This window comes from Numida meleagris, chromosome Z (genome assembly GCF_002078875.1).
Source record: "Numida meleagris isolate 19003 breed g44 Domestic line chromosome Z, NumMel1.0, whole genome shotgun sequence".
NCBI classification, from domain to species: Eukaryota; Metazoa; Chordata; class Aves; order Galliformes; family Numididae; genus Numida; species Numida meleagris.
Genome location: NC_034438.1, coordinates 31,796,176 through 31,821,099, shown reverse-complemented (window position 1 = coordinate 31,821,099; position 24,924 = coordinate 31,796,176). Strand labels below are relative to the sequence as shown.

The following is a 24,924-nucleotide window of genomic DNA, read 5'->3' as shown; positions in this document are numbered from 1 at the left end:
ATAAAACATGAATTTCTATTGAAATAAATTTAATTATTATAAAATGCAAAACTGCATCTGTAGGAATACCACATCAAATTTAATTATACTTTCCCACCTCAAAACATATTCATTTGGATTTCAAAAGGAGAACTATGATGATAGTTTTAATTTCAGCTTTAGAAATAGAAAGAATGGATACCCTGACAGCATTTACCTAAAATGAACCATTCCTTCCCAACATCTTTCAGTAATACACTAATTTAGATTGTTACGACAAGCAACTGAGATGCCTTGTACTCCCCACAGCAATTTTGAGATTAATTACATTAGTGCTGCACTGATTATAGTGAGACAGTCATGCTATTCAGTGAAATACTGTTAAGTAAAATTAGTTTAAAGCTATAGAACTCCCGTAGGTTTCCACTGGGGGAAACAGTGGGCAATTTTCTTGACATAATGTTAAATACCCCAAATTATGTGTGATGAACAGTCAGGAAGTTCAGATAGGCCCTTTGGCTGCAGTGAAAAATGATGCAACAGTGGATGATCCTAAACAAAAGAGCCATGGCTTTAAGTTTCATGAGTAGCTGTTTATTATCTGCTGTTCAATCAGGAGAACAAATAAACAAACATATTGGACAGAAATGGATCTTTTCAGATATAGTGCTGAACTTGCTTGTGACTGGGAATCTAAAAAGTTCCCAAGATTCTGAGAATTACTGCACTTTCTACTAGTTAAGTAATTCTGCTGAGATATTTTTATTGCATTTATTTTAACTTTTTCATCTTAACTTACCATTTTACTGAATGCGATTTTGTGTTTGAATATGTATTCATACTATGCTGAGGTCTTGGTCTCTCTAGTTAAATTGATACTGGCTGCTTCTTACATGCTTCATCAAAAACGAATCACTTGTTATGTGTCTAATCTACCTGCAGTATTTATTCATCTAAAGAATATCGTGGTCTTCAAATCTACTCCAGATTTTGAGCACGTATTTCCTTTTTGAATGATTGCAGCTGAATGTTTGAATGATTGGAAAAATTTACCTTGTGTGTGTACTCACTTTCACAAACACTTAAAATGCATTACTAAATGACAGTGCATGAAACAATACATAGCAATAAAATCAGACTTCCACTGAGTCTGAAAAAATCATCAAGCACAACAAAAATGGTGTGGCTGAAGACAAATCCAATGGCTTCAAACTTAACACTCCATTGAATTAAATGGAATCATTTCCTGATTGAGGTGTGGTGAATCACAGGAGATGGGGTCTGCGAGTGAGATGAAGGACATGGCAGTAAAGCAAACAGTTAAGGTTAATTCTGCTGAAGGTGAATCTTGGCATCAGTGAGGATTTTTTTTGTGACTGAACCAAGCAAACAGAAGTAGACACTCTTGCAAACCCTTTGAGCTTGAATTATGACAGGTGCAGTTTACAGGTAACCTCAAATTGGATTTTGAGATATTATTTGTGAAGTGTGCTGATCTCAGTGGCATGGTAAAACTGCCTCCACTTTGAGTGAGTTACCTATCAGACTCTTTTCCTCTTAAAATAATTCCTCACACTTGTTATATACTGCAGTGCAAGTGAACCTAACCATATTGACTAAAATTCCCAGGTTATTAAAACATAATTTGTTGCAACGTGGACTGGTTTGCAGCTTTATGTTTTAACAGTTTTATTTTTGTCTGAAGACAGAAATATCTGAACTGCTAGAGAAGAGCTGCTTCTGGAAGCACGTGAAGCTGCTTGTTTTCCTCTTGTAACCAATTGTGATACTCAATTTTTGTTCAACAATAATGGGCACACTTTTACGGAATTCCAGGCAGATGCTTTGTCATTCTTTGGTACAATAACTTCAGTAATCTGGCAGTGAGGAGGGAATCCTTGTGAGGCTCTGTTTGGGCTGGGCAAGAGGTTCCCTGTTTGTTCTTAGGAGAAAAAGCAGAGTAAGCTGGCACAAATGATATGTGTGCATGCAGTTTCTCTGGAACAGCCAGAAACTTTATTTATTGACATGTAATAGTTTCACCTTCTTAGGGATACATCTTTCCTTTGTAATTTTTAAGAAATTACTGGAGATAAAATAAGGCAATTTATTGTTTTTAACTGTAATGGGAAGGCAGACAGAGAGTACTAGTTCAGGTTTCTCCCAACAAAAGACTTAAAGATGCAATTGCAACTATAAATAATTATTTTGTATTTACTCATTTTCAGTTTAATAAATATACAGCTATAAGTCTCTGGATTACATGAAATGCCATTAAGTCCTAATATACCTTTTGAGCATTTATCTGCAAAGAAATTTCCCATGCTTGTATAACATGACTTGCTCAGTTAAGGAAAATATCTGAGGAAAACCAAGTATTTCTTTTAACTTTATATGTTAACAAATAATTCAGATTTTATGAGCTCATAGGTAAAACTGTTGTTCAGACTGGAGGATTCTTCATCTAGAATCTTATGATATCCATATCTGAACACTGGATGTCAAAGCTCTGCAGCTGCTCTCAGTTTTTCAGCTGCACTGTGTTAAGAGAAAAGTGTTTTCTCAAGTGGATGAGATTCAGAACTTTATAGATCAAAGTCAACACCCTGATTTCTTTCAGAAAGTAATACAGATATGATGTTGTCAGCCAAGAACTGGCAATAACATGTTTTTTTCTGAAGCGAATTCCTCCAGGCAGACAGGTAGCTGCGTGTCACACCTCCGGAAGCTTTTGTGTGGGATCTCTCAGTGAGGTCTGTGTAGGATGTGCTGCAGCAATCAGTTACTGAGGTTATGGAAACTCTAGTGAGACACATCCTCAAGGAGAATGGTGAGGGGCACTATAAAAGGGCTGAATGTTTTTCTCTTGAGACCATAATGTCTAATAGCAGGAAAAAAGTCTCCATAGCCTTGTTTTTTGATAAATATTTTATGGAACTCCTGAGGTTCAACCCAAGGAGAAACTGTCTTACAGTGCTTTCTACAGTCTCAGTGGCAGTGTTTTATTAATATATATTTTTTAATTCTTAGAAGAGTGTCAAAGACACTGTGTTGTATTACTCAGATAGACAATATCTTGAGGATGTATTTTCTACCCATTTGATGAAAATGGCTCCTGCACTATTGAGCTGTCTTCCATGGAGCAAATGGATGGGTACAGGTAATATAATATTAAGATGTCCTATGAAAAACTTCTGGCTTTCAAGACAGTTTAGTTTGTATCATATTACCAAAAAAAAGAAAAAAAACAGAAGATATTTCTTCCAGTTCCTTTCACTTGTAACATCCATAGCCCCCTGTAGATACCATGGAGCACAATAAAATGGACTAACTGACAGAACTATTAGTTACAAATTGCATGTTCATAGATGTGGCCAGTAGAGAACTCTTAAAATATTTTGTACAGTGGACCAAAATATGCAGAACTGAAACTTCTGCATTTTCATCAATAAAATGAGTTCAACCAGTAGCCTCGAAACAACACTACTATAGATAGAGTTTTGCACTGTTATTCACCACCACAGTATCTAAACTGGGACAGGAAGAGGACATGTGTGATAAAGGATTTCCAAACACACCAGACCCAGTGTGACAAGATTACATGCACTGGTAGGTCACCCAGATGTAATAGGTTCGCATTCTTGGGAAACACTGTTTCTCTTAAAACGCTTTTGCTCAGAGATGCAGGTAGGCTGTTTTCCAAGAGTAAGGATTAGCTGGAGTAACACGATTTTTATTAAGTCCCAAACTTCTTTCTGAAACACCTGACACAGTACCCTAAGTAGCTGTACTAGAACATATACAGAACTTAGATAATTTCTGGCCTTTCGTTTTTTTCTTTTTATTTAGTTTATTATTTCTTTGAAGATGCTTTGTGTTTAAGATTCTAAGGACAAATGGAATTTTTTATTTGGAATTTTGACTTACAGTTACAATAATAAAAAAAAATTAAACAGTTAAATTAATAAAAATGTAGTTTAAACATAAAATACATGTTATCATTTAAGCAATTTTTATGTGAATTGTTGTAATACCAATTTCAAATTTCTGTTAGATTTGTATATCTCATTTGCAGGTGTTGTATTGCTGCTTCAATATGGCAACATACAGAGTTTTTTAAATGCTTGAAATAGTGAGCTACATGACAAAACATTGTTCAAAGTTATAACTGAAAGCCTACAGTATAATGGTTCTGGTGTTTGGGAAAATCTGTGAACAGTAATCCAAGAGGAGGGTGATTGACTACTGATTACAAATCTGTTAACAAAATCCCAGCAGCAAAACCAGCTACACTAAGTTCTGATTTTAAGAAAGTTAACATTAATATGTGTTACTAATTTCTGACCCGACTTCAGACCAAAGGATTTGCTGAAATTGTGTGTAGTACAGACAGTCAGATGTTAACTGCCTGACTGAGGAAAGTTATGCTGCATTTAAGACAGTCTGTGGCTCTGGGCATTTAAGTGAGCCTATCTGTGATAATTCAAGATAGTGTGATATTAAAAAGCTAAAAAAATGTAACACTAATCTAAAAATCAAGTTAGCCTCTAATCCAACAATAAAAAATGTATAACTATATAAACTGGTGCTGAATTTGGCACTGTGTTTTCTTCTTTCTCTCATTTTCAAATACACAGCTTGTTTATCTAACACAGCTGCCTTCCTGTAATTTGCTTGAGGTTTATGCCTCAGGCTTCATTGTTCTGTTTGTGAATCCACTGCACAGACATACTGATGCCTCAGTTGATGGTAACAGTTGATTTTTCACCTGTAATGCATTAGTCTGAAGAATCTCTTCAGGGAAAACTGGAACTAGAGTCTATAATTTGTATTAAATACAAGCGGAGAGATGTACTGCACTGCTGTTATGTTCTACAGAGGGAAAATACTGTTTACATGGAAATGGATTTAAAGTATATTCTTTTTCTTGTAATCCAGCAAGAAAAAGGTTTGCTGTTTTGGACCATATGCATATGGACTAAAGCTGGAGTCCATGTGAACCATGGCATTCCTACTGACTGGGATCTCTAGGGAACAGTAGAAGGTGATACAATCCTGTAAACTGTCCTGGATTCCAGCTGCGTCCATTTAATTAATTAGAGTCTGGCTTTGGAGACAGAGCTGCTTTTGGAAGCTAACGACACTGGCTGTTTTAATCCACAAATTCCTTGGAATATTCTTTATTAGCCTGTAATAAAGCTGATTGTTTCTCAGTTGTTTCTGGGGTACAGTAACATACCACATGAGCTAAGTATCCTAAGGTAGTCCTGCAGTCACAGGTCTGTGGCTCCACTGAGAAGCTGCCAGATACAATGGACACCTACAGGAGGCTGCATGGACGGCTTGGCAGCAGGGAGGAGAGGGGGCTTACCATTGCAGCAGGCCTCCCAGAAGCATGCCAAAGGTTCAGTCTAAAGCAGAAAGCAAGCTGCGTAACTCTTTGAGATCTTCTGAATTTATGTTAGTTAAAATTTTCACTTTCTTCTAAAGCAAGTAGAGTCAGATTTATGGTCACTAAGACACCTGTTTTAGAGGTTCTCAGGGTTTTAAAACAGAGCCTATATGATAAAATTTCCTAAACAACTGCTGTGATCTCCAAGAAAACAGATATATCTACACAAACTATATACACTACTATTTTCTGTAGTATAAATATTTAATTTGTAGTAGATGCTGAGCAAATTTTTAGGCTGTGTCATTTTCATTTCAAGTGTGTAGAGTAAGAGAAATGTATTTAACTATTATGTTTCACCCAGTGAATAAAAGTCTAGATAACATATTTGTTATTTGGGTAAATGCGAAAGTATTGTCATTCCTTTCCTCTGAATCAGTGCTGTTTTCTTATTTTGAAGGTACTTTGACAGCTGATTCTCTTTCACCTGCCTGTTACTAAACTCCTAGTAATAACTTTTCAGTTTAGGCAACCAGGAATGTTAATGACAAAGTGATAAATGTCACCCAGTTCTTAAATTTACAAGATCTTGGAACTGCATGGCTGCTTTGGCCCAACCTCTCCTCTCGCAACATATAGTTGTGTTTAGGAAGTGACTTGTTTCCATTTGACAGTAGTGGGAGTAATTTAATTTGGGAGTACTTTGTTGGCTCTTTCTCATCAATACATATTTGGGCTTTTACCTTCCATTCTAAGGCTTGTGATTTTAAGAGGGGGAAGTAATCTGCTAGCTGCTCAATAGTCCTGTGAATACCGGATTGGTCTCCATTTGTACTTATATTTTCTAGTTTAGTTTTAGGTGTCCTAAAGAATGAAGCTCTCTGTCTCCACTGGGGGCATTTGCACAGTCTCGTAGATCATACTGCCAGGAAGTTTTTCCTGCTATTCATTTTAAATTTCCTCCTTCTCTATTTCATCCCATTACCCCTGGTTTATACTTCCTCTACTTTCCAAATATTTCCTTCCTCTTCTGCTTGTTTATGCTCTACCAATACTTGAAGTAATTGTCTCAGCCCACAGTTATTATTTTACTACTATAGCCATGTTCACCTCTTTTAACCTTCCATTGTATCAGTTGAATCAGGTCTTTTATCAGTCCATTTATTTCTCTCAGTTATTTCACATTTGAGAATATCCTTTTGATAATAGGATTCTCAATACTTTTTATTTTGTATGACTGTATTATAAATTACCTATGATTCACAGAGCACACAATCAGCTTAAAGCAAAAGTTTTCAGCTGCTGCTGAAACAACTGTACTACTCGCTGATTTCTGCTGCAAGTTATTTACCATGAGAGTATTTACTCTAATGCAGAATGTCTAAGACATGTTTAAACATTGTGTAAATATATACGTTTACCAGTGAACAGTGCCAAATTCAGATGTGCCTGTATCAGAAAGTAGAATATTATCCTGATGACCTGTGCCATAAACTCACATGCAGATCAACTCTTGTACATCCTGTGAATCTGTGAATGATGTGGCTTTACCATGGTCTCAACTTGGAGAGTTTTTTTTTACTAAACACTTCTGTGAAGGATGCTTTTTTATAGGTGTTTTTTAGCAAAAGGTTACGATATTTGCAGTACGGTGAGTTGTATCCCAGCCCTCTCTCCTACTCCCAAACATGTGAATTATTAGTTAGCCTTCCTGTATGTGTAATCTCTATGGACAGCTGTGGTCAAGTCGTGGTTATACTCCAAGCCAGAGTGGTATGGCACGTGAAAATGGAAGTTTTGCATCATTCATTTGCTCTTAATAGTTAGCACATAAGGGCTTATGCCTGGTCAGTTTCATCTTGTTTTCACGGAACTTAGTGTGGGTCACAGCTACTGTGTGAATGGCAAATATGTTTTGAAACAATCTGATATATGCTGCATCCAGAAAGAAATAAAGCTCACCAAAAGGTAGTGCTACTAAATATGTAATACTTATCTGAGGAGAGCTCTTCTGCCAGATGAAAATATCTCATAGGAATTAATTAGTTTATTAAAACAGCACATTCCAGCATGTAGGTACTACAGTGATGGGCGTTCTGGAAACCCCTATAATAAGTGGATAGGTGCCTTAAACGCAATGTGTATGTTTCACAAACAATTCTTTTGGTTTTGTTTTGTAGCCTAACAGCAGTGGTCAAGTAGTAGGGAAAGTGCCTGGCCATTTTACTCCAGTTTTGGCACCCTCTCCCCATCACAGTGCGGTGCGACCTGTGACCCTGACCATGACAGATACTAAGCCCATCACTACATCCACTGAAGGTGAGGCATCTTCACCTACAGCAACCAGTAAGTATTTCTCTAGGAAACAAAAAATGTCCATCAAAGATTAAAAGTACCAAATTGAGGCCAGAAAAAGGCGGCTTTTCCTACTATTTGACCAAGTGGATGCTTATCATTTACATGGAGAGCAAATATGTGATCCGACTGCAAGCTTTTCCTCTCCAAATTTCAACCATTGCACCATGTTACATGAACTAATATTTGTGACATGGCAACCAAAATGAAAAGGGAAAGCCTGCATATTTGACCACTATTCAAGAAAAAGAAAACATGATAGTTCATTAAAGTGGACGTTGTAATGATGTTGAGAAGCACACCCAGACAGCAAGACTTGACAATGATCCGCAGATGATTTACTCCTCAATGAGCTTTCCTACAGAAATCAACCCTTTTTACAATGCATACCGAATCCAAGCTATGAGAGTTGCATACTAATATAGGTTGTGTCCATTTTATCAAAAATAAATGACATGGCAAAAGAAAATCTTCATTTATTTTCATTGTTGAAGTGGATAGTAGATCCCCTGTTCTTTTTTATTTATTTAAAAAACAAAAAGCATTCAAGTTTTATGCTCTTCTTATTATATGTTCAGGACCAGCTTATTTACCCTATTTTCTTCAATGGAACTGCAGATTTGGAAATAAGAACAAAGATATCACTAGGCATATGGTAATTTTTTCTCTTTTCACTATTCATCTTATTCTCAATAATGCACTGACTTATCTTTTACTTATCTTCTACATATCTATTGTCTTTGAACTTTTCTTCAGACTGGAGATGTGTTACCACTATTTATTAGATGTGAAGATTTTTAGGAGACACTTCTGATCAATTTGAAAGAAACCTCATCATTTGTTAAAAATAAGAATCTCTTTAGGACCCCTTACATTTAACTGACTTGCTTTAGAAGCATTTAGTTTTTGAACTGTGATTCTATTCCTGAACTTTCAGATTGGCATTAACTGAGACCACAAAATCCTCTTTTGTTTTTAAAGTATATATACTACCTCAAACCACCTCATTAGAATATGAAGCAGAAACAGGACTCAAATGCACATGAGTGGCAAGATTTAAAAGAGTAAAAATGGTTATGCTTTTATATTAAAAAATATAGTAGTAAATTGTGGACAAACTACTTACCTATAAACTTATATGGGTAGATTTGTGTCAGTATTTTAGCTAGTCTTTTAGTATAGCAGAAGGTTTCTTAAAGGGTTTAGTGGTACAGTGTGTCTGTACCTTGTTTGGTGGTATATGGTGCAGTTCTTGTAGTTCTTGAGAAGAGCTGGTTTTAGCAGCAAACATTAAGTTGTTGTAGTAAATTTTTGGTGCAGAATAGGTGGCAATATGACAGGTTCATACATAGCTTCAACTATTCAACATTTTATCCTCCTTCCTGTTTGACATGGTTGTGGGTGGACCAAGTATCGGTCTCAGATGAGGTCAGAATCTCTAATACACATGGCAAAAAGAATAAATACAATGTCAGATATGCATCAAGATGCTTTCTGGTAGTGCGACCGTAGTAATGATTGTTAGAAGAAAGCAATCGTAATCTGTTCATTAATTATTGTCCTACTACTAAAGGAAAAATTTGGACTGTATTTTCAAATTCAGTTTATATCCAGTCTCTCTTGAACTTCATTGGAACTTAGGCATACAAATTACCCTGTGAACATTAGAAAATCTCTGCTTGGATAATTGAAATAAGGCTTCTTCTTGCTTCCACAGTAGTACCTAAGCAATTTTTTTTTGCCTAAGGATCCAATGTCTGCCACGACAACATAGAAGTTGCAAGAATAAAGTGTACACATTTTATCAGAATGTGCCAGTTCTGCACAAAATAGCATACAAGGGCTACACATTCAGAGTCTAAGAGCAGTACAATTGTGTACCTACTTGGTAAATCCTACTGAAACTGGGTTGATGACTGAAAGAGAAAAATAAGTGAAGGAACATGGCTTGCTGGAGAAGAAAATAGCAAAAATGAGGGATCATATCCTGCTGATATATAAAATATAATTTAATCTATACAGACCGCTATCGTACCTGCCACTGGGAGTGTTAAAACGTTAATCTAGTGGAAAGATTAAGCCTAAAGTTTGTTTCAAGGCATAATTTTACTTTTATTTGCAATGAATTATTGATCTTTTCAAAACATGTAAATATAAATAAAACACATGCTTGGCCAGCAAGTTTTCATTATTAGTGTGATGAGAATAAAATGACAAATGATTAACACTGCTTTTCATTCTGAAGTGCAACAGCAGAATTGCTTTGATACTATTTGAAAATATTATCACATTTATAATATTTTTATAAGCTCTGATAGTATTTGAGAAGCGCTATGACCTCCACCATAATTTCTTCCTTAGCATCTGGTTCATTTTTATGATAGTTTTCAAAGAAAGCCTTTTTTAATATAGGAAGTCTTTATTTTTTTTTTTAAATATAGATATCATTTGCTTGTAATTTCCATGTAACTTTAATACAAATCGGAACATTTATTTAGAATGTTCATCTAGATCCTCACTGGCATACTTTTGTATATCTGTTCAATTTTATTAGTTCTGCTTTGTGTGCCAACAAGTTTCCAGGCTATTATGCCGTGAGATCCAGTGGGGACATCTCCACATGAGGAAGTGGTGTAAGATCACCTGCCCCATTTTTTAAGCACCACCAAAAGCCATGAGAAGGTATTGGCTTTTAGGGATTACTGACAGACCAGACAGGAATATGTTCTACACGTGAAGGATCATCACATTACCTACTGTCCTCTTGCTCCTCAGAAATGGATTTCTTTAAGCTTTTGTAGCAGAGAAGGAAGAACTTCCTTAAATTGTCCTGCTGGGAAAATGTTTTCTGATGCATAAAGGAGTTGAATATTTAGTATGAAATTGCACAGTAAAAGTTAACTCCCATCTCATGAAACTACTAATCAGACTGCATCTTTTCTCCAAAGGACTGCAAATAGTAATTTCATGCCAAACTGAATTTTTGTATTCAGTTTTTGTTGCTCTCTTACAATTTTGTGAAGGACAACAACAGCAGTAAAACCACATGGACTAATATTTACTTTTTTCTCTCAACATTAAAATCTGAATGATTTCATTGTTGCCTTAGACTGGTGTAATGGAAGTGAGAACCAGATTTGTAATTCTTTCAAATATATGTATCATTTAATTAGTTTACAAAAAAATATGTGTTAATCTGACAAACTTTCATTTAACAAGAGTCAACACTATGATTTATGCACGCAGCTTCCATTGAAGTTTGTAGGAATTTGCACATGCCTTTCTGACCATGGTCCAACTTTTCTTTTGCATTCTATTAAAGCCTAAGTGAAGGAAAAAATAGACACATCCTATATATTGCAAAATCATAACTCTGGATATTTGTACTGTACCTGCACAGGGTAATAGCTATGATGGGTTGGTATTTTTATCAATCTGTTTTGTTCTTCCTTAATCAGCCTACACAGCTTCAGGCACATCCCAAGCCAATCGATATGTGGGACTAAGCCCAAGAGACCCATCCTTCCTACACCAGCAACAGGTGGGCAAGTTTCACATAGGTGTAACAATATAGAGAAGCTTTTGCGATATTACCTTTCTACGTTCTGCCACTGTTACCTGGGATTAGAATGGGAACTTAACATTTTCAGTATTTGTCATCTGAACATGAAGTTTATATACCAATACTGAATCACTTAAGAAACATGAATTTAGCTTATGCTTTATTTCTTAGATTTGTGCCATCTTAAGGAAGTTCTAATCATATTTCTTCCAAATACTGGATTTTTCAAGAGCCCATACATGTAATCTTTAGTTGGATTTTAGGAATGAGAATTAGATGCATAAGGAACAAATAATCATTTCAAATCAATTAAAATAAAACAAAATTTCTAAAGCAAATAGTCCAATTTACTATTTTCAAGCTGTACTGTAGGCATTTTCCAGATGCTTAGGGCAACATTTCTGCATTTTATTTCTAGAAAATGAAATATAAACCCTAATTATTAGTACAACACGTAACAGTTTCCAGTTTAATAAGTGTACATTGGTCTGCAGATCTCAAATGTGATAAAAACATGGTTTTGTTCTAGTTTCTTTTATCATCTATGTTTCAGGAAGGATTTTAAATTTCACATCTCGTTAATGCTGCAAATTTAATGCAAATGAAGTGGTTATGCGAACTGTGAAAATATACAATCAAGATTAATGATAGTTTACAAACAAAATATCTGCAGTCAATTTCAAGTCCATGTATATACAGAAATCCTACATTGCTAATAACAGGAACAAATCCAAACACCTTGGATCATCACCATATTTTGTGATGTGTGTTTGTGTTGCTCCTGTATCTTAACAGGAGAGGATTTTGAAATCAGCAACATTTAAAATGTTAGAGGGAAGAAAAGTGAACGTGGCAGTAAAAATGGAGCTGTTAAATGGCCCTTGGTCTTTACTGTACTGTATTTTTTTTCTCAGGCTCGGGTTTCTGACAAGAGTTGGTACAAGGGCCTGTTTCATTTTTTAGTAAAACCCACCTGTTCTGTGATTGCCATGATATAGCTGATGTGTGCTTCATCTGGAACCCCCCCTACAGCACTCCCCCTATCCAGTCCCAGGGCAAAGTGGCGATATGGCCACTTTAGAGGTCACTGCATGCAGAGTTCTCAGAAAATCACAAAGATGATATTCAAGATAGCTGACACTACACCAAATTTTTTTTAATCACCAAGCTCTCACTGGAAACACCTGTATGCACTTATGAAATTATCAAATCAAATGTTTTTTGCCATCCCTTGTTTTGCTGATGTATTGTATTCTTAAGGATCACTGCATTATGAAATGTTTTATAATTACTACAACATGATTATTTTTCAAGATATACAGTATCATTACATATAGTTTGTTTGAAACACACACAAGATCTCTCTTTTTAAACAGTACACTGTTATTTCTGGATTTTTTATTCATGTCGTATTTTACAGAGTATCCTTTGAAAAGTCTCTGACACCCATTTAGTTTGCACAGTTGGCTTTTTTTTCACACACATTTATAGACAATTTTTTTTTTTTCTAAAATTCACTACCTCTTAAATCTACTCCACCTTCTTCCAGGTTCATTCAAAGAATTACAAACTTCTTCTCACATGCCTAGAAGTTAGTGGCAGCACACTTAATTTTCTGCTGGCTGAGATTATTACACGTACATGATATAATGCTTATTTCATATGTCCTACACATTTTAGGCTTTGGGTAGACTGAAATAAATTTGGAGATTCTAGCAGCATCTTAGGAATGTAAATGTGAGGGCAATCACTGTTATTAGTGTTTACATACACTATATCTTATTCTCCTTTTCTTGGTAAAATGTGTGGCCAAATGACTTAGGTGAAAGGTGAAAATAAGTCAGGTCTCAGACACAGTTCATAAACCAGTGTTCTCCATTCTGAATTATGTTTCTTTATAGTTTTGCCATATCAAATCCAAAACATCAGTTGGTGACCAGTACACTGAAAAAATTGTGTTATGGTTTCATTTTTTGTTACTATTTCTTTATTCATTTGTAACTTACACAATGAATATATGTGTACACTTGCCTGAGTGTGTTTGATCTATGTGTGTGTGAATGGTTACACACATGAATAGGTAGAAAATTAGGGAATAGTGTGCACTGCTTTAAGCCAGCTGAAAGAAGAGACTACATTAACAATAAAGCTTTTTCAAATGGATAAGTGCAAGCACATAAGTGCATATATGTAAGTCACCTTCACCCACTTAAATCCTAAAGAGACCTCAAAGATGATGATGCCGTATATGTTTATTATCCAGAAAGTATGGTACAGCACTGAAATTGTCAAAACTTCAATAGAGTAAAGGTTATCCTTTGCGAGGCAGATATTAGATTGATTTACTATGTCCTTTCATTACTTTACAACAATTTAAAAGAGACCACTCTTCCTGTGTCCAGTTTTAAATGCATTTGCTTTAAAACAGCTCATGATGAATGGAAAGGAAAATCAAGGGGTACATGAAATAAAGGCAATCAATCATTTTGTATTAGCTCAGAGAAATTCTAAATTAGAAAGGCAATGGTTTTAGTTCCAGAAAGGTCCTTTAAGCATTCACCATACCCTGTAACATACATTGACCCTTCAAGAATAAATATTGTCACCACTAAATTTTTTACTTCATTGGAGGAGCCTTTATGGAAATTTATTCTCTCTGGTTATGAGAAATATTGGCATCTACTCTTGAATACACTTCTGTTGTTGTTAAAAAGAACCAGGATGTAGCCTATATAAAGTACAGTAACCACAATACATTAAAAAGTTATATATACAGTTTGTAGCATACTTAACACATAGTCTTTTGGCAAAGTGGTAGTTTGCTAGAACTTCTAATAAATGACTTATAATACAGCTACCTGGAATAATTGCATTTAGATGGGAAGTACTAAACACAATTTTGAAAGATATAGTAACACGTATGGGAACAGTTTGCTTTCACTGATCTGGAGACTGTGAAAAGTATGCTGTTGCATGCATTACCTAGCATGCTGTGTTAACAGTCAGGAAGACATGCATCTAATGAGGATGTGTAACTCTGCAGATTGATTTCTGGTGTATTTACTGATAGGTCTTCCTGCTACCTGACTTGAAATGCTAGATATTTCTATATGTTGACATTAATAGTTACAAAACAATTATCTTGCTCAAGTGGCAGCTATAAAGTTATATTGGTCTTAGCATTTTATTATCACTATTTATGACAGCTCACCCCAAATGACTATTACAAATCATCAATAACCACTTGATTTGCTTTCCTCAATTCAGCCTTGGCTTCTGAGTATTGTAAAGAGTTAATAATGCAGTTGCAGGGAGAGATACCTAGGGAAGGGGAAAGGAAGTGTCAGGAAGTACAACTGAGTCAGACTGTTTTTCTTAATTTCGTTTTTGGTGGTTGGTGGGGCTACTTTATGAAGGTGAATCTAGCGCTCAGTGCTCCTCATCTTTGCTAAGACTGAAGTATGCATAAAAGTTAGATGATCTTCACAGTGAAGCACCTTCTCATATCCCATTCTTTCTTTGTTTTACTTACACTGTACCTATTTATCTATTGAGGATCTACAGTTCCTAACTTAGAGGAAGAACCAACAAATTGAGGTGATTCTGTCAGCTGAGATTATAGATGCTCATCTACAGGTTGATATTGTTTCTGGCTCTAAACCTAGAACGTTGCCAGAAATAGTAGTCATGGACTTCACCTGTGAATAAAACATTAAAAGATGGATGGATGGATGGATGGATGGATGGATGGATGGATGGATGGATGGATGGATGCACGGACAGACAGACAAACACTTTTATTTACTGGAAGTACAGACAAATAGGTTCATAAAGAATAAGGTTTCTATGATAAGTAATTCATACGTTTTCTTTCTTGGCCATTTGTCTCATTTTGATGCACCTTGGAGCCCGAGATTCATGACTGTATTTTAAAGCAGAAAATATAAACTGATTAGATATTGAGGTCTGTGAACATAATGACTTCTAAAACTTTACTGTCATGGTAAACTTTCCTAACTAATGCCAGCCCAATTGTCAATGAACCAGTGAAGTCCTCCAGTCTGCGCAGTGATTAACGCAATGGCATGGTTTTCACTAGAGCTTGGAGTTTCTGAGTGTGGTATGCATGATATTCACGCAGCTATGACATTTATGACTGAGACATTTACAGTGTGCACAGTAATAAGAAATACTGCAGATCTCTAAAATGCAAAATCAGCTGTAGATACCTTTCTTGTTTCCTACCATGAGACTGCCATACTCCTTTGATAGGAAGTAGTTCCTTCCAGATGTATCCTTTAGTTACTGAATCCCACAGTACAAAATGAGATTCTCTTCATTCTGTTCATCATGAAAGTTGCAAACTTAAATGTCCACTGAAAGCAAAGTATCTGTTTTTAAAATGTTTTAGGTGAATGTTGCTTTTACTTTCAGCAGAGAGCTGAAAGAATGAACACAAGTGGACTCTCAAACTGAACTTCTCAGTAAAGCCAGGAAACAGGTTATCAACACTTAAGCTGCTCTTATTGTGTCCCTCATAATAATTGACAGTTTGACGTAAAACTTGGCCATGTGAACACCAGGGAGGTATGTAAATGGATAAGAGGTCAGTTTTCACATATGCTTGCTGAAAAGGAAACACATTTAAAGGAATTTTCAGCCAAAACAATGACAATATGCAAATGTTCAGCTTTATGAGCTTTTTTCAACTAACACAAACTGTAGCAGAATCTCATATTACACTTTCCAAGACACTTACTTATCTTCCCTAGTAATCACAGAGGCTTGAAATGAATGTTAGTCTTTGATGGGCCACTCTTTCAATAGGAAAATACAAAATGTGCTAAAATATTAACCCCTAAAATTATTCAGATGATTAAAGATAGAGCTGTTGACTATGGGATTATAATGTATGTAGGATTTGCATACTTAAAAGTGTGCAGGACTTGTTGTACTGGGAAGGTGCCCAGTTTAAACTGAAAAGGTAGATATAGTGAGATTTGTCTCTTGGCTAGAGCTTCACATCAGTTTGTCCCAAAGCACTGGAAAATGCAAAACAAAATCACGCTCCTGGTGTTTTACAGAGGCCACACTCCTGCTGTTTTACAGAGGGCAAAGCAGGAATAGGGAGGTAGGATGGCTTCCAGGCCAAAGGCAGTTGGGAGAAGCACCTGACCCCATTGCTACATGGGCCTCTGGCCCCTTTTCATGATGTTGCTGAAGTGGTAAGGGAGTTGCACTGTTTTCTGGATAAATATTTGCAGGCTAGGCAGTGCAATTTCCTGCAGGCTTTGAGCTCCCTGCTGCTTCACAAGTGAAGGCACATCCCAGGGACTCCACGCACAGCTCCACACACTGGGGTAAGCTTAGGCTGCATGTCGGGTTTCCCTGTCTACTGCAAAGCTGGGCACCCTGTTTCTCCTCAGCGTACAGATCCATGTTCTTTTTTTCCTGTGGGGTTAAGTGAGAGAGAAGTAAAAAGTCATTGCTAATATTCTGTGGATAGGAGGTGTTACTGTTGCTTGCCTGTCTGAAGATGGCAAAGCTGTGGGACTGAAGTGCAGGCCGCTTCCAGCAGGCTTCTAGGAAGGGCTTTTGCCATGTCACAAGTGGCAAAATCAAGTAATTTATTTTGCATCCACAGCATATTTATGAGAAAGCTAGTCATGTTTTTCATGACAGCATTTATTAACTGTCTCATGAGGACTATTTCTTAAGTCCTTCTCCTAAGGAATCTAAGTTTTCTCAACCAGACTGCAACTAGTTTCCTGCCTCTCCCTTTCATATTTCCTGCTCCAAACGTCTCCTAGGTGGCTTATTGCGGGTGAGAGTGAATTGCCTTCTCATCTCCAGTTAACACTGTGGTATAATTTTAGAAGTCACTCAATTTACTCTGAGGACCGCAACTGGCCAGAAAGCTTTCAGCATGACTCCAGACAAAACGTAGCGCTCAAAATACTGTAGTAAAGTGCCCTACATCCTTCCAAAGGCTAGGTACTCGTGTCAGGTCTGTGTTCCCAGGCTTTCCCTACTGGGCTGTCTGGATGTCCTCCAAGGACAGTGTTCCTGCTGCTGCTGGAAGCAGACATCTTCTTGCATCAAGTGCAGGCACAGCTCGTAGAGGCCTTTTAAGCTCTTCCAGACCTTTTACCCGGAAAGCACTCAACAACACGTGAGAGATGTGGATGAAGACTTTGAAAGGGATATTTCCAAATACTTTGAAATGTATATTTCTAAATCCTGGCCTGTTTTCTTAGTCATCATGGTCTCCAGGCAGTAGTGATTTGTGAGAGGAAATTTTATGTGAGGTTGAAAAAAAAAACATTTTCCTGGCAGGTTAGCTTTTAAAGACAACACTGCAGCTATGTTAGCCTGCAGAGGAATGTGAAGCAATAGATTTTAACATGGGGAAGGTGGTTTTTAGTGCAACCGATGCCATCCTGCCTTTCATATATGCAGTTATCAGGCAGACCTGCAGTGGTTTGTGTTGAATAGTACTACAAGGAGGCACAGCTGGTACAATGAAAAGCACTACACTTTACACTAACTATAGATTTGATCCAACATTAATCTTCATATATATGTGCATGCAATAGGTCTATGACATATATAAAATGTATATGTTCTATAACTACCACATCAATATTTATATGTGTATGTGTTGGTGTTGTGGTATGAATGACCGTATTTAATATGATGTATGCCAGTACTAACATTAATGACACAGATTTGAAAAGGTCTTTTTGGAGTTCTTACTGATAACTCTAATGCATTAACTGCACATATGGAAAGATTTCATTTACACTGTGGTAAAAATATCACAATTTAGTGCAGTAGCTGCTTTTACTAAAGTGTAATGTAAACTGCTTTCCTTGTATCATAAATGCAGTCAGGTTCTATTGAAAACTAAGTACTTGCCAGATTTTTGAACTAGACCTAAGTTAATAAAATAATTTCATAAGTTTGGGTTATTAATATATTCATATTTATCATCAGCCAGATATCTTTTATTTGTAGATTTTATATTTGTGAAAGAAGAAAACTTTTTTTAAAATCTTTCAGTCTTTTATTTCAGCTGGAAGTGAGTTTATATAGTTAAGTTATAAACCTTTACATTATTTTTGTGTAATGAATATGATGATATTCTGAAAGAGTTATAGTGGGGGTACAGCTTTTGTATGTCAAGTAACCAAACCAATGTTTTACTATATCTTCCATATTAAAATTTGGTTTACAATACTGTTTTGTATAATGAATAGACCAAATATTTACTTAGCCCTTTCTTTAAACGTGTTTAATGTGTTATTCACAGTTACTGCTAGCAAACTTTTTGAATGCATATTTCCTTTTCTGTTTAATTTCATATGGTTTAGTCATGCTTTTAATGGCCTTTAGAAGGTCCCTTGGAGTTTTTTAGATAACAAACAAGAAACAATCTCTATGAAAATATCGGAGACTAACATTTCCATTTCTCAGGCCTTAACAGCAGGAAACTTATGAGTTATTGGCCAGACAGGGTCATGTTTGCGATACTGTCTTGTCCTTAGCATTTGTATTTTTCAGGAAAAGGTTGCAAGTAACTGTGCTCCTGTGAAAATATTGTAGTTTCTCTGCTGTAGATTGTGCTGTTTGAAGACCAAATATGAAGTTTATAATATAGCATAACTATACAGGGGTTAAAATATGTGTTTTCTTTGCAAGCTAAATAAGTTCACTTTCTTAAACTTACAAATAAGTTGTATATCTTTTCAATAAATCTGCTAGCACTATGGAGCAGCTGTTAAACAAGCAGAGCTATACAGGGTTGCTTGAACAGTCCATGAAGGCAGAACTGATGATTTGAGGATCTGGGAAAATTTGCTTCAGATTACATTTAGTACATTCTTCATTTTACCAAAAATCAATAAAGTATTTTAAATGATGTTATTCTGAGCCTAAAACAAGATTAGATTATCACCTCTTGCTAAGTAAAACTGCTCTCAGTAACACTAAATTAACACACTTCAACTACAAAATACCTTTACCCTTCTTAAATAGCAAGATAAGGACATACACATTGTTTAATTTGGACAATATTTCTATAAATTGCATGTCTTCTATGTTTCACAAAATGCATGCTACATGATATTGACTACATTAGACCTTAATACATGATTTAGAGCATTGCTTAGGTAAAACAGCATTTTTATTTTCTTTCTTAAATTTTTCATAATTGAATATTAACATTTCCTTTTATTCCAGCTCAGTTTGTAATCTAATAATGGCTAATTGTTATGTGCTGAACACTAGTTACTCTTTTATGCTTTATTAATAGAGGAGCATATTAAAGTAGCACTATCTTAAGCAAATCTATAGGCATTTATTTTTCAGAATAAGTTATTTTTGTTTGGTTGTGTTTTTTTTTTTAATATTACTTCTTGAGAAAATAAGGCTTTTGCCATGTACAATACTATTTTGCATGCATTCATTTAAATACTAAAAACTGTAGTACTGCTCGATCCATATCTGACTGCTAGGTTTCAATTGACAGCTGAGGATTTGTGACTGGACCATGAATCAAAACGGCAGGCATTTATACCCCAGTGCCAGTGAGGATACATTGGGAATTACTTGGCAAAGGTAACATTTTAATTATTTCCACCCCTACACCACATAAAAAAAATTTACATTGAGCTATAGTATCTGTTTTAGCAGGCTGCGAGTGGAATATGTGACAGCATCGGATCAAAACTTGTGTAAGATTTCTCCAGTACACATTTAGGTTATCTTTAATGTAAGCTGAATTTAGGACAACTTTAATAATCATCTGAAGTGATGATGCTGTGCTGTCAAATGCAAAATGTTTACAGATTTAAGGGAATACTGATTTCAGGTTTTAACAATGAGAATGTCATTTGCATAATTAAGTGACTTATTTTGGGGGACTTAGTGGTTAATACTAAGAAAACGGTGCTCTGAGCGGTATAGACGTGGATAATAATAAATGTCGGAGTTGATGGTGGTTTTGGACAAAGAGTAACCATACTATTAACAGAGATTTTTGTGACTAATCAGCTGGTTTAGATTTAGGTCACTAACACGTACATGAAGGTAAGATATAACCTTATTTCTAAATAAAATACCAGCATAATTAGGAATGATTTCCACAAAGTAAAGGTTATTTTTGTATTTTGTGTTTTGCAAGAACAAACAAGTAAAATATCCTCAAGCACAGAAAAGAAGCCCCCACCCAACCTTTCCCCTGGGGGGAAAAGGAAGGCCCCTCCCAGACATGACTTCTGTGACAATAATCAATTATTCATTGTTATTCTTTACATCTGCTGATATGTGATGAATGATGATAGCAGTAGGGATGTGTTTGCCTATATAGATGTGTAAACAAATCAGCGTAATTGTGATACATCTGCTTTTCGGCTCTTTCATGTGCAGAATTGTCTACAGCTATCAATGCGGCATGTACATATAAAGCATGCAGGTTGGGAGCCCATGAAATGATGTATTATCTACTCACTCAAGATAATTTTAAATACTTCTTAGACTTTGTGTGCATATGACAGTATAGGTCATTCTGGATAGTCTGTGTGTATATGTCAGTATGAGTGTGTATATGTAATATCTTTATATACAAAATGATCTCTGATATAATGCATTATACTATGGATTTCTAGACTTTTTTTTGATTTTTTGAGAATCAACTTGGAATATTAATGACAAAATTTGAAAAATTATTGCTGTAAACAAATCTGAAGTTTAAGTGTCTTAAATATTGTTGCTTAACCTTTTCTGTCTACATTTTCTTCTGAAATAATATTTATCTAGAAAAGCTGTTGTGCAAAAATAAAGTGTAATCATGCCTTCCATTATACAAGGGCTGCTCTGAAAGTAATGCCTCCTATTTTATTATGTTGGCCCACAACGTCAGAGGTGGATGTTGGTGGTATGGCAGTAGAGGCTGGACCTTCCCACCAATATTCTGTTACGTTTTGTTGCCGTGTGAGAGATAGCAGCATCTGACAGAACAGTGTCTGACATGGAAGGGTATATGAAGCAAAGGTTTGGAACTGAATTCCTCCATGTGGAAAAAACGGCACCCATTGACATTCACTGATGCTTGCTGAACGCTGATGCAGACCAAACAGTGGATGTGAGCACAGTGAGGTGGTGGGTGGTGTGTTGCAGCAGTGACAACAGTGCTGTGAAAGACAAGCCATGTTCCGGATGGCCGTGCAGTTTGTTAGGAGCACAGCATGCAGGCTCTTGTTCATTGCTGGTGAAAACACGCAGCTAATGGTGGTGACTATGTTGAAACACAGTGTTTTGTAGCTGAGAATTTTCTCTATCCAAGTGTTCTTGTGCGCTTTGTAGCTGTTGTAGTTTCCACAGAAATAAAAAGGAGGCATTAGTTTCAGAGTGACCTATGAGTAGATTATGGCACAATGAAAAATTAGCTAATGGATTCACCTCACCTTCTCAAAGGCTGTGATTCACGTTATAAATCCTGATCACAATTTTCAGTGAACTGTCAAGAGCATATCCAAACTGTGCTAGTTTAGCGTGGGGGGGGAGGGGGGTCATGGTGGTGGTGGTGGTGGTGATTTATTCTCCTATTGCAAAGAGTATTGCTCTCTCAGGGCATTGACAGGCATTGGGAAATTATCTCACAAGTGCCTATATAGAAAAATCCTTGAATGGTTTGAATCAGTCATCTCTCTTGACCCCTTTAAAGTAATGAATATTTATACCAGCTGAAGCATTGTCCTGGTGAATCTTTTTTTTTTTTTTTCAGTACCTAGCACATATGAGCCTTAGTTGTAAATCGTGAAAAGAGAAGAAAGGGGGGAAAAATTCCAGGTGATGACCAAGGAAACTTTGATGATGAAATCAAACATTCCATTGTTTGCTGATCTTTATATGCAAAACTGCTTTGCAGGTAGCTTCTGGAGTGTTACTTGCCAATTTGGTCCTACCAGTGGACAAAAGTGTTCCCAGATGAGCTTGGTCACAGATTCTCAAATGGGCATCCATGGATTGCAAGAAGAATTGTTTCTTACTAGCAGAGAAAGATATTCTAGTCCAGACAGCCAAACTTTATTACAGAAAATTGTTTGACAAATGTTTGATTGTATGATTCCCTCAAATCTGTAGTACTTGTTTAGATGGTACTCAGTCTGACCTTTTACAGCAGGCTTCTATGGTTATTTTAAGTACACTGGTTTTCAGAAAAGCCACTGACCTCAAGAAAGACAAGATTTTGGCTGAATATCAGTTGTCTTGTCTATACAGAAATTGGGTAATGGAAGTGACTAAGCTGAAAGCTTTTTCATGGGTTGTGGTTGGTGACTGACATCTTCAGAACTTAGGGAGAGCAGAAGATGAGAAAATGCTTGTTATTGTTGTGCTCTTTGTCTTATTAGTAGTAAAATGACATGCCTGTCATGCCATTTTGCTGTACCTTCTGAACTCTGAACATTTACTACATAGTGGATTTAAGCTCTGAAGTACTTTTAGATAATTTAGGTCAATTTTGCTGTACATATGAAGAAGATATTCAGAAATCATTAAAATACTCCTTTTTTCATAACTACAGTTCTGTAATAATATTTTCTTATAGACAGAATGTAAGGAGAAATTATGAAAATCTGTAAAGCTCAGTTAGAAAAATGCACTCTCAGTCACTATCTGAGAGCAAAAGCATGTGCTACAAGTAAACCTAAGACATGAGTGAGAGTGAGAAAAAGTGTGCATGTGTTGGGTAGGAAGCTTGACAATGTGAACTTGAGTCTCAGTTGATGAACAGTAATTCCTGCATGATGAGGCTCTTTCATAGTATGCGGAATATTAGCAGGTGTTCCACAGACTGTAAGCAAAGTTTCATTGCCAAAGTCAGCTATTTTTAAATATTCTTTATTTTATACAATACAAATTATTATTCATATTACAATCTGTGTTACTTTTTTGGGTTAACTGTAACTTTAACATTACATTTACACTACTCAGGCAACTGCACTAGATTTGCATTTCCTGCTTTCAGCCTGTTATCTTGACACACAAGTACAGTACAACAACTGTTTTGTTCCTGGAGATGCTGAGGAGAGCTTTATTCTCAGACTACTGAATTTCATTTCAAGCTCTAGCTATGAGGGTACTCAGATGCTCCACTTTCCAGGCAGTGCTTTTCTCCTATCATCACTCAGCGCTTATTGGTAATAGTGCTGATAAGACGGCCAAAAATGGAGAAAGCTGGAGGACAAATGAGAATGAGTGTGAATTGCTTTTATCTCCTAGTATCTTTCGTGTGTTTGGAATCCAGCAAACACATAGCTGAAGTAACACAGTCGGCAGCATTGCTTTGGTAAGCACATTTTGGTAAACACAGACACCTGTTAGAGCAATAGTTCATGTCCACCCCCTCCTCCCCTTCCCCCTTCTGCCTTGGGCAATGTTTTGGAAGAGAAATATCAATTCACACATTGGGATTTAAGAACAAAAACACTGAAGTATTCTGACTGTAAAAAATATTCAGAGAAATAAAAACTAGTGATTGCTGGTCTTTATTAATTTAAACTGCTAACTCTAATAGTTTTGCCCAACTCTTTAATGTAGAAAGATGTTCAGAACATTATGTTTCCTCTCCATCTAGGCAAACATCTTGAGAACACTTCCTAAGAAATTAATTGTATTCAAGCCAGACTTGCATGCTGCCATCCCACAGGAAATGGGTCAGCAATCCATTAAGATTGCCATTAGATAATCTAATTTGGAACTTAATCTCTAAATTAACCATGCTCCATACTTGAAGCATACTTAAGAGAAAGAGAAAAAAGTTTACGTTTGAATCGATAGGGGAGCCGAAGCGCGAAGAAGGCTGTTTGTTTTCTCTGTAGCTGTGGTCACGTCTCAAGCCGTCTGGTAACCAGGAGAAACCAGACATGATGTAATTCCAGATTGAACTTGAACTTCAGGGACTTAGAATGGGGGAACAATGGACCATAGGAATCAATAATGTCCATTTTCCACATGATTATGTTTGGAGCTTTAAGTTAACCTTTATGGGGAAAGTAGCAAGAACTGTAGTGTGATGAAAATGAATGAGATGATCCAGAAGCAAGATGTTAAAGAAAACAACTTCAGTAATATTTTCTGAGCAGCATTTCAGATTCCAGCAGGATTAGAAAAGTTCCCGCTCTGCAGTGAACTCGTTGCCTGTTCTGAGCATTCTTTGTTCACTTAGGTAGGACAAACTTAATCTTATGTTTCCTGTCAGATGATTTTTGGCAGCGGTGTAAGTAGAGGAGGAGCATATTATAGAGAATTCCCGAGTGTAAACTGTATGTTTAACCCCTTGATTACACCAGTTTTCTATTTCTTCACCACCTTATCACCAAAAGATTCTTCTGAAGCTGTGATGCATTTTCTTCTTTCTTTCTTCTTTGTTTCTTTCTCCTCTTTCTTTCTTTCTTTCTTTCTTTCTTTCTTTCTTTCTTTCTTTCTTTCTTTCTTTCTTTCTTTCTTTCTTTCTTTCTTTCTTTCTTTCTTCCTTTCTTTCTTTCTTTCTTTCCTTCTTTCCTTCTTTCTTTCCTTCTTTCTTTCCTTCTTTCTTTCCTTCCTTCTTTCTTTCTTTCTTTCTTTCTTTCTT

At 36.1% G+C, this 24,924-nt stretch overlaps 1 protein-coding gene across 8 annotated transcripts in view; it reads left to right on the top strand.

Annotated features, from left to right (window-relative positions):
• The window catches only part of NFIB (nuclear factor I B), a 173,685-nt gene that overhangs the window by 136,474 nt on the left and 12,287 nt on the right, over window positions 1–24,924 (top strand). For 3 of the 8 annotated variants that reach the window (XM_021380308.1, XM_021380310.1, XM_021380314.1), the window contains 3 exons: window positions 7,552–7,717; window positions 11,185–11,267; window positions 19,819–19,907. The exons of 1 other annotated variant lie outside the window; for it this stretch is intronic. In XM_021380308.1, the coding sequence (XP_021235983.1) occupies window positions 7,552–7,717; window positions 11,185–11,267; window positions 19,819–19,907 (338 nt within the window). The remainder of the gene's footprint in view (window positions 1–7,551; window positions 7,718–11,184; window positions 11,268–19,818; window positions 19,908–24,924) is intronic. 4 more of the 8 variants (XM_021380309.1, XM_021380312.1, XM_021380311.1 and 1 more) reach the window with 4 other exon arrangements.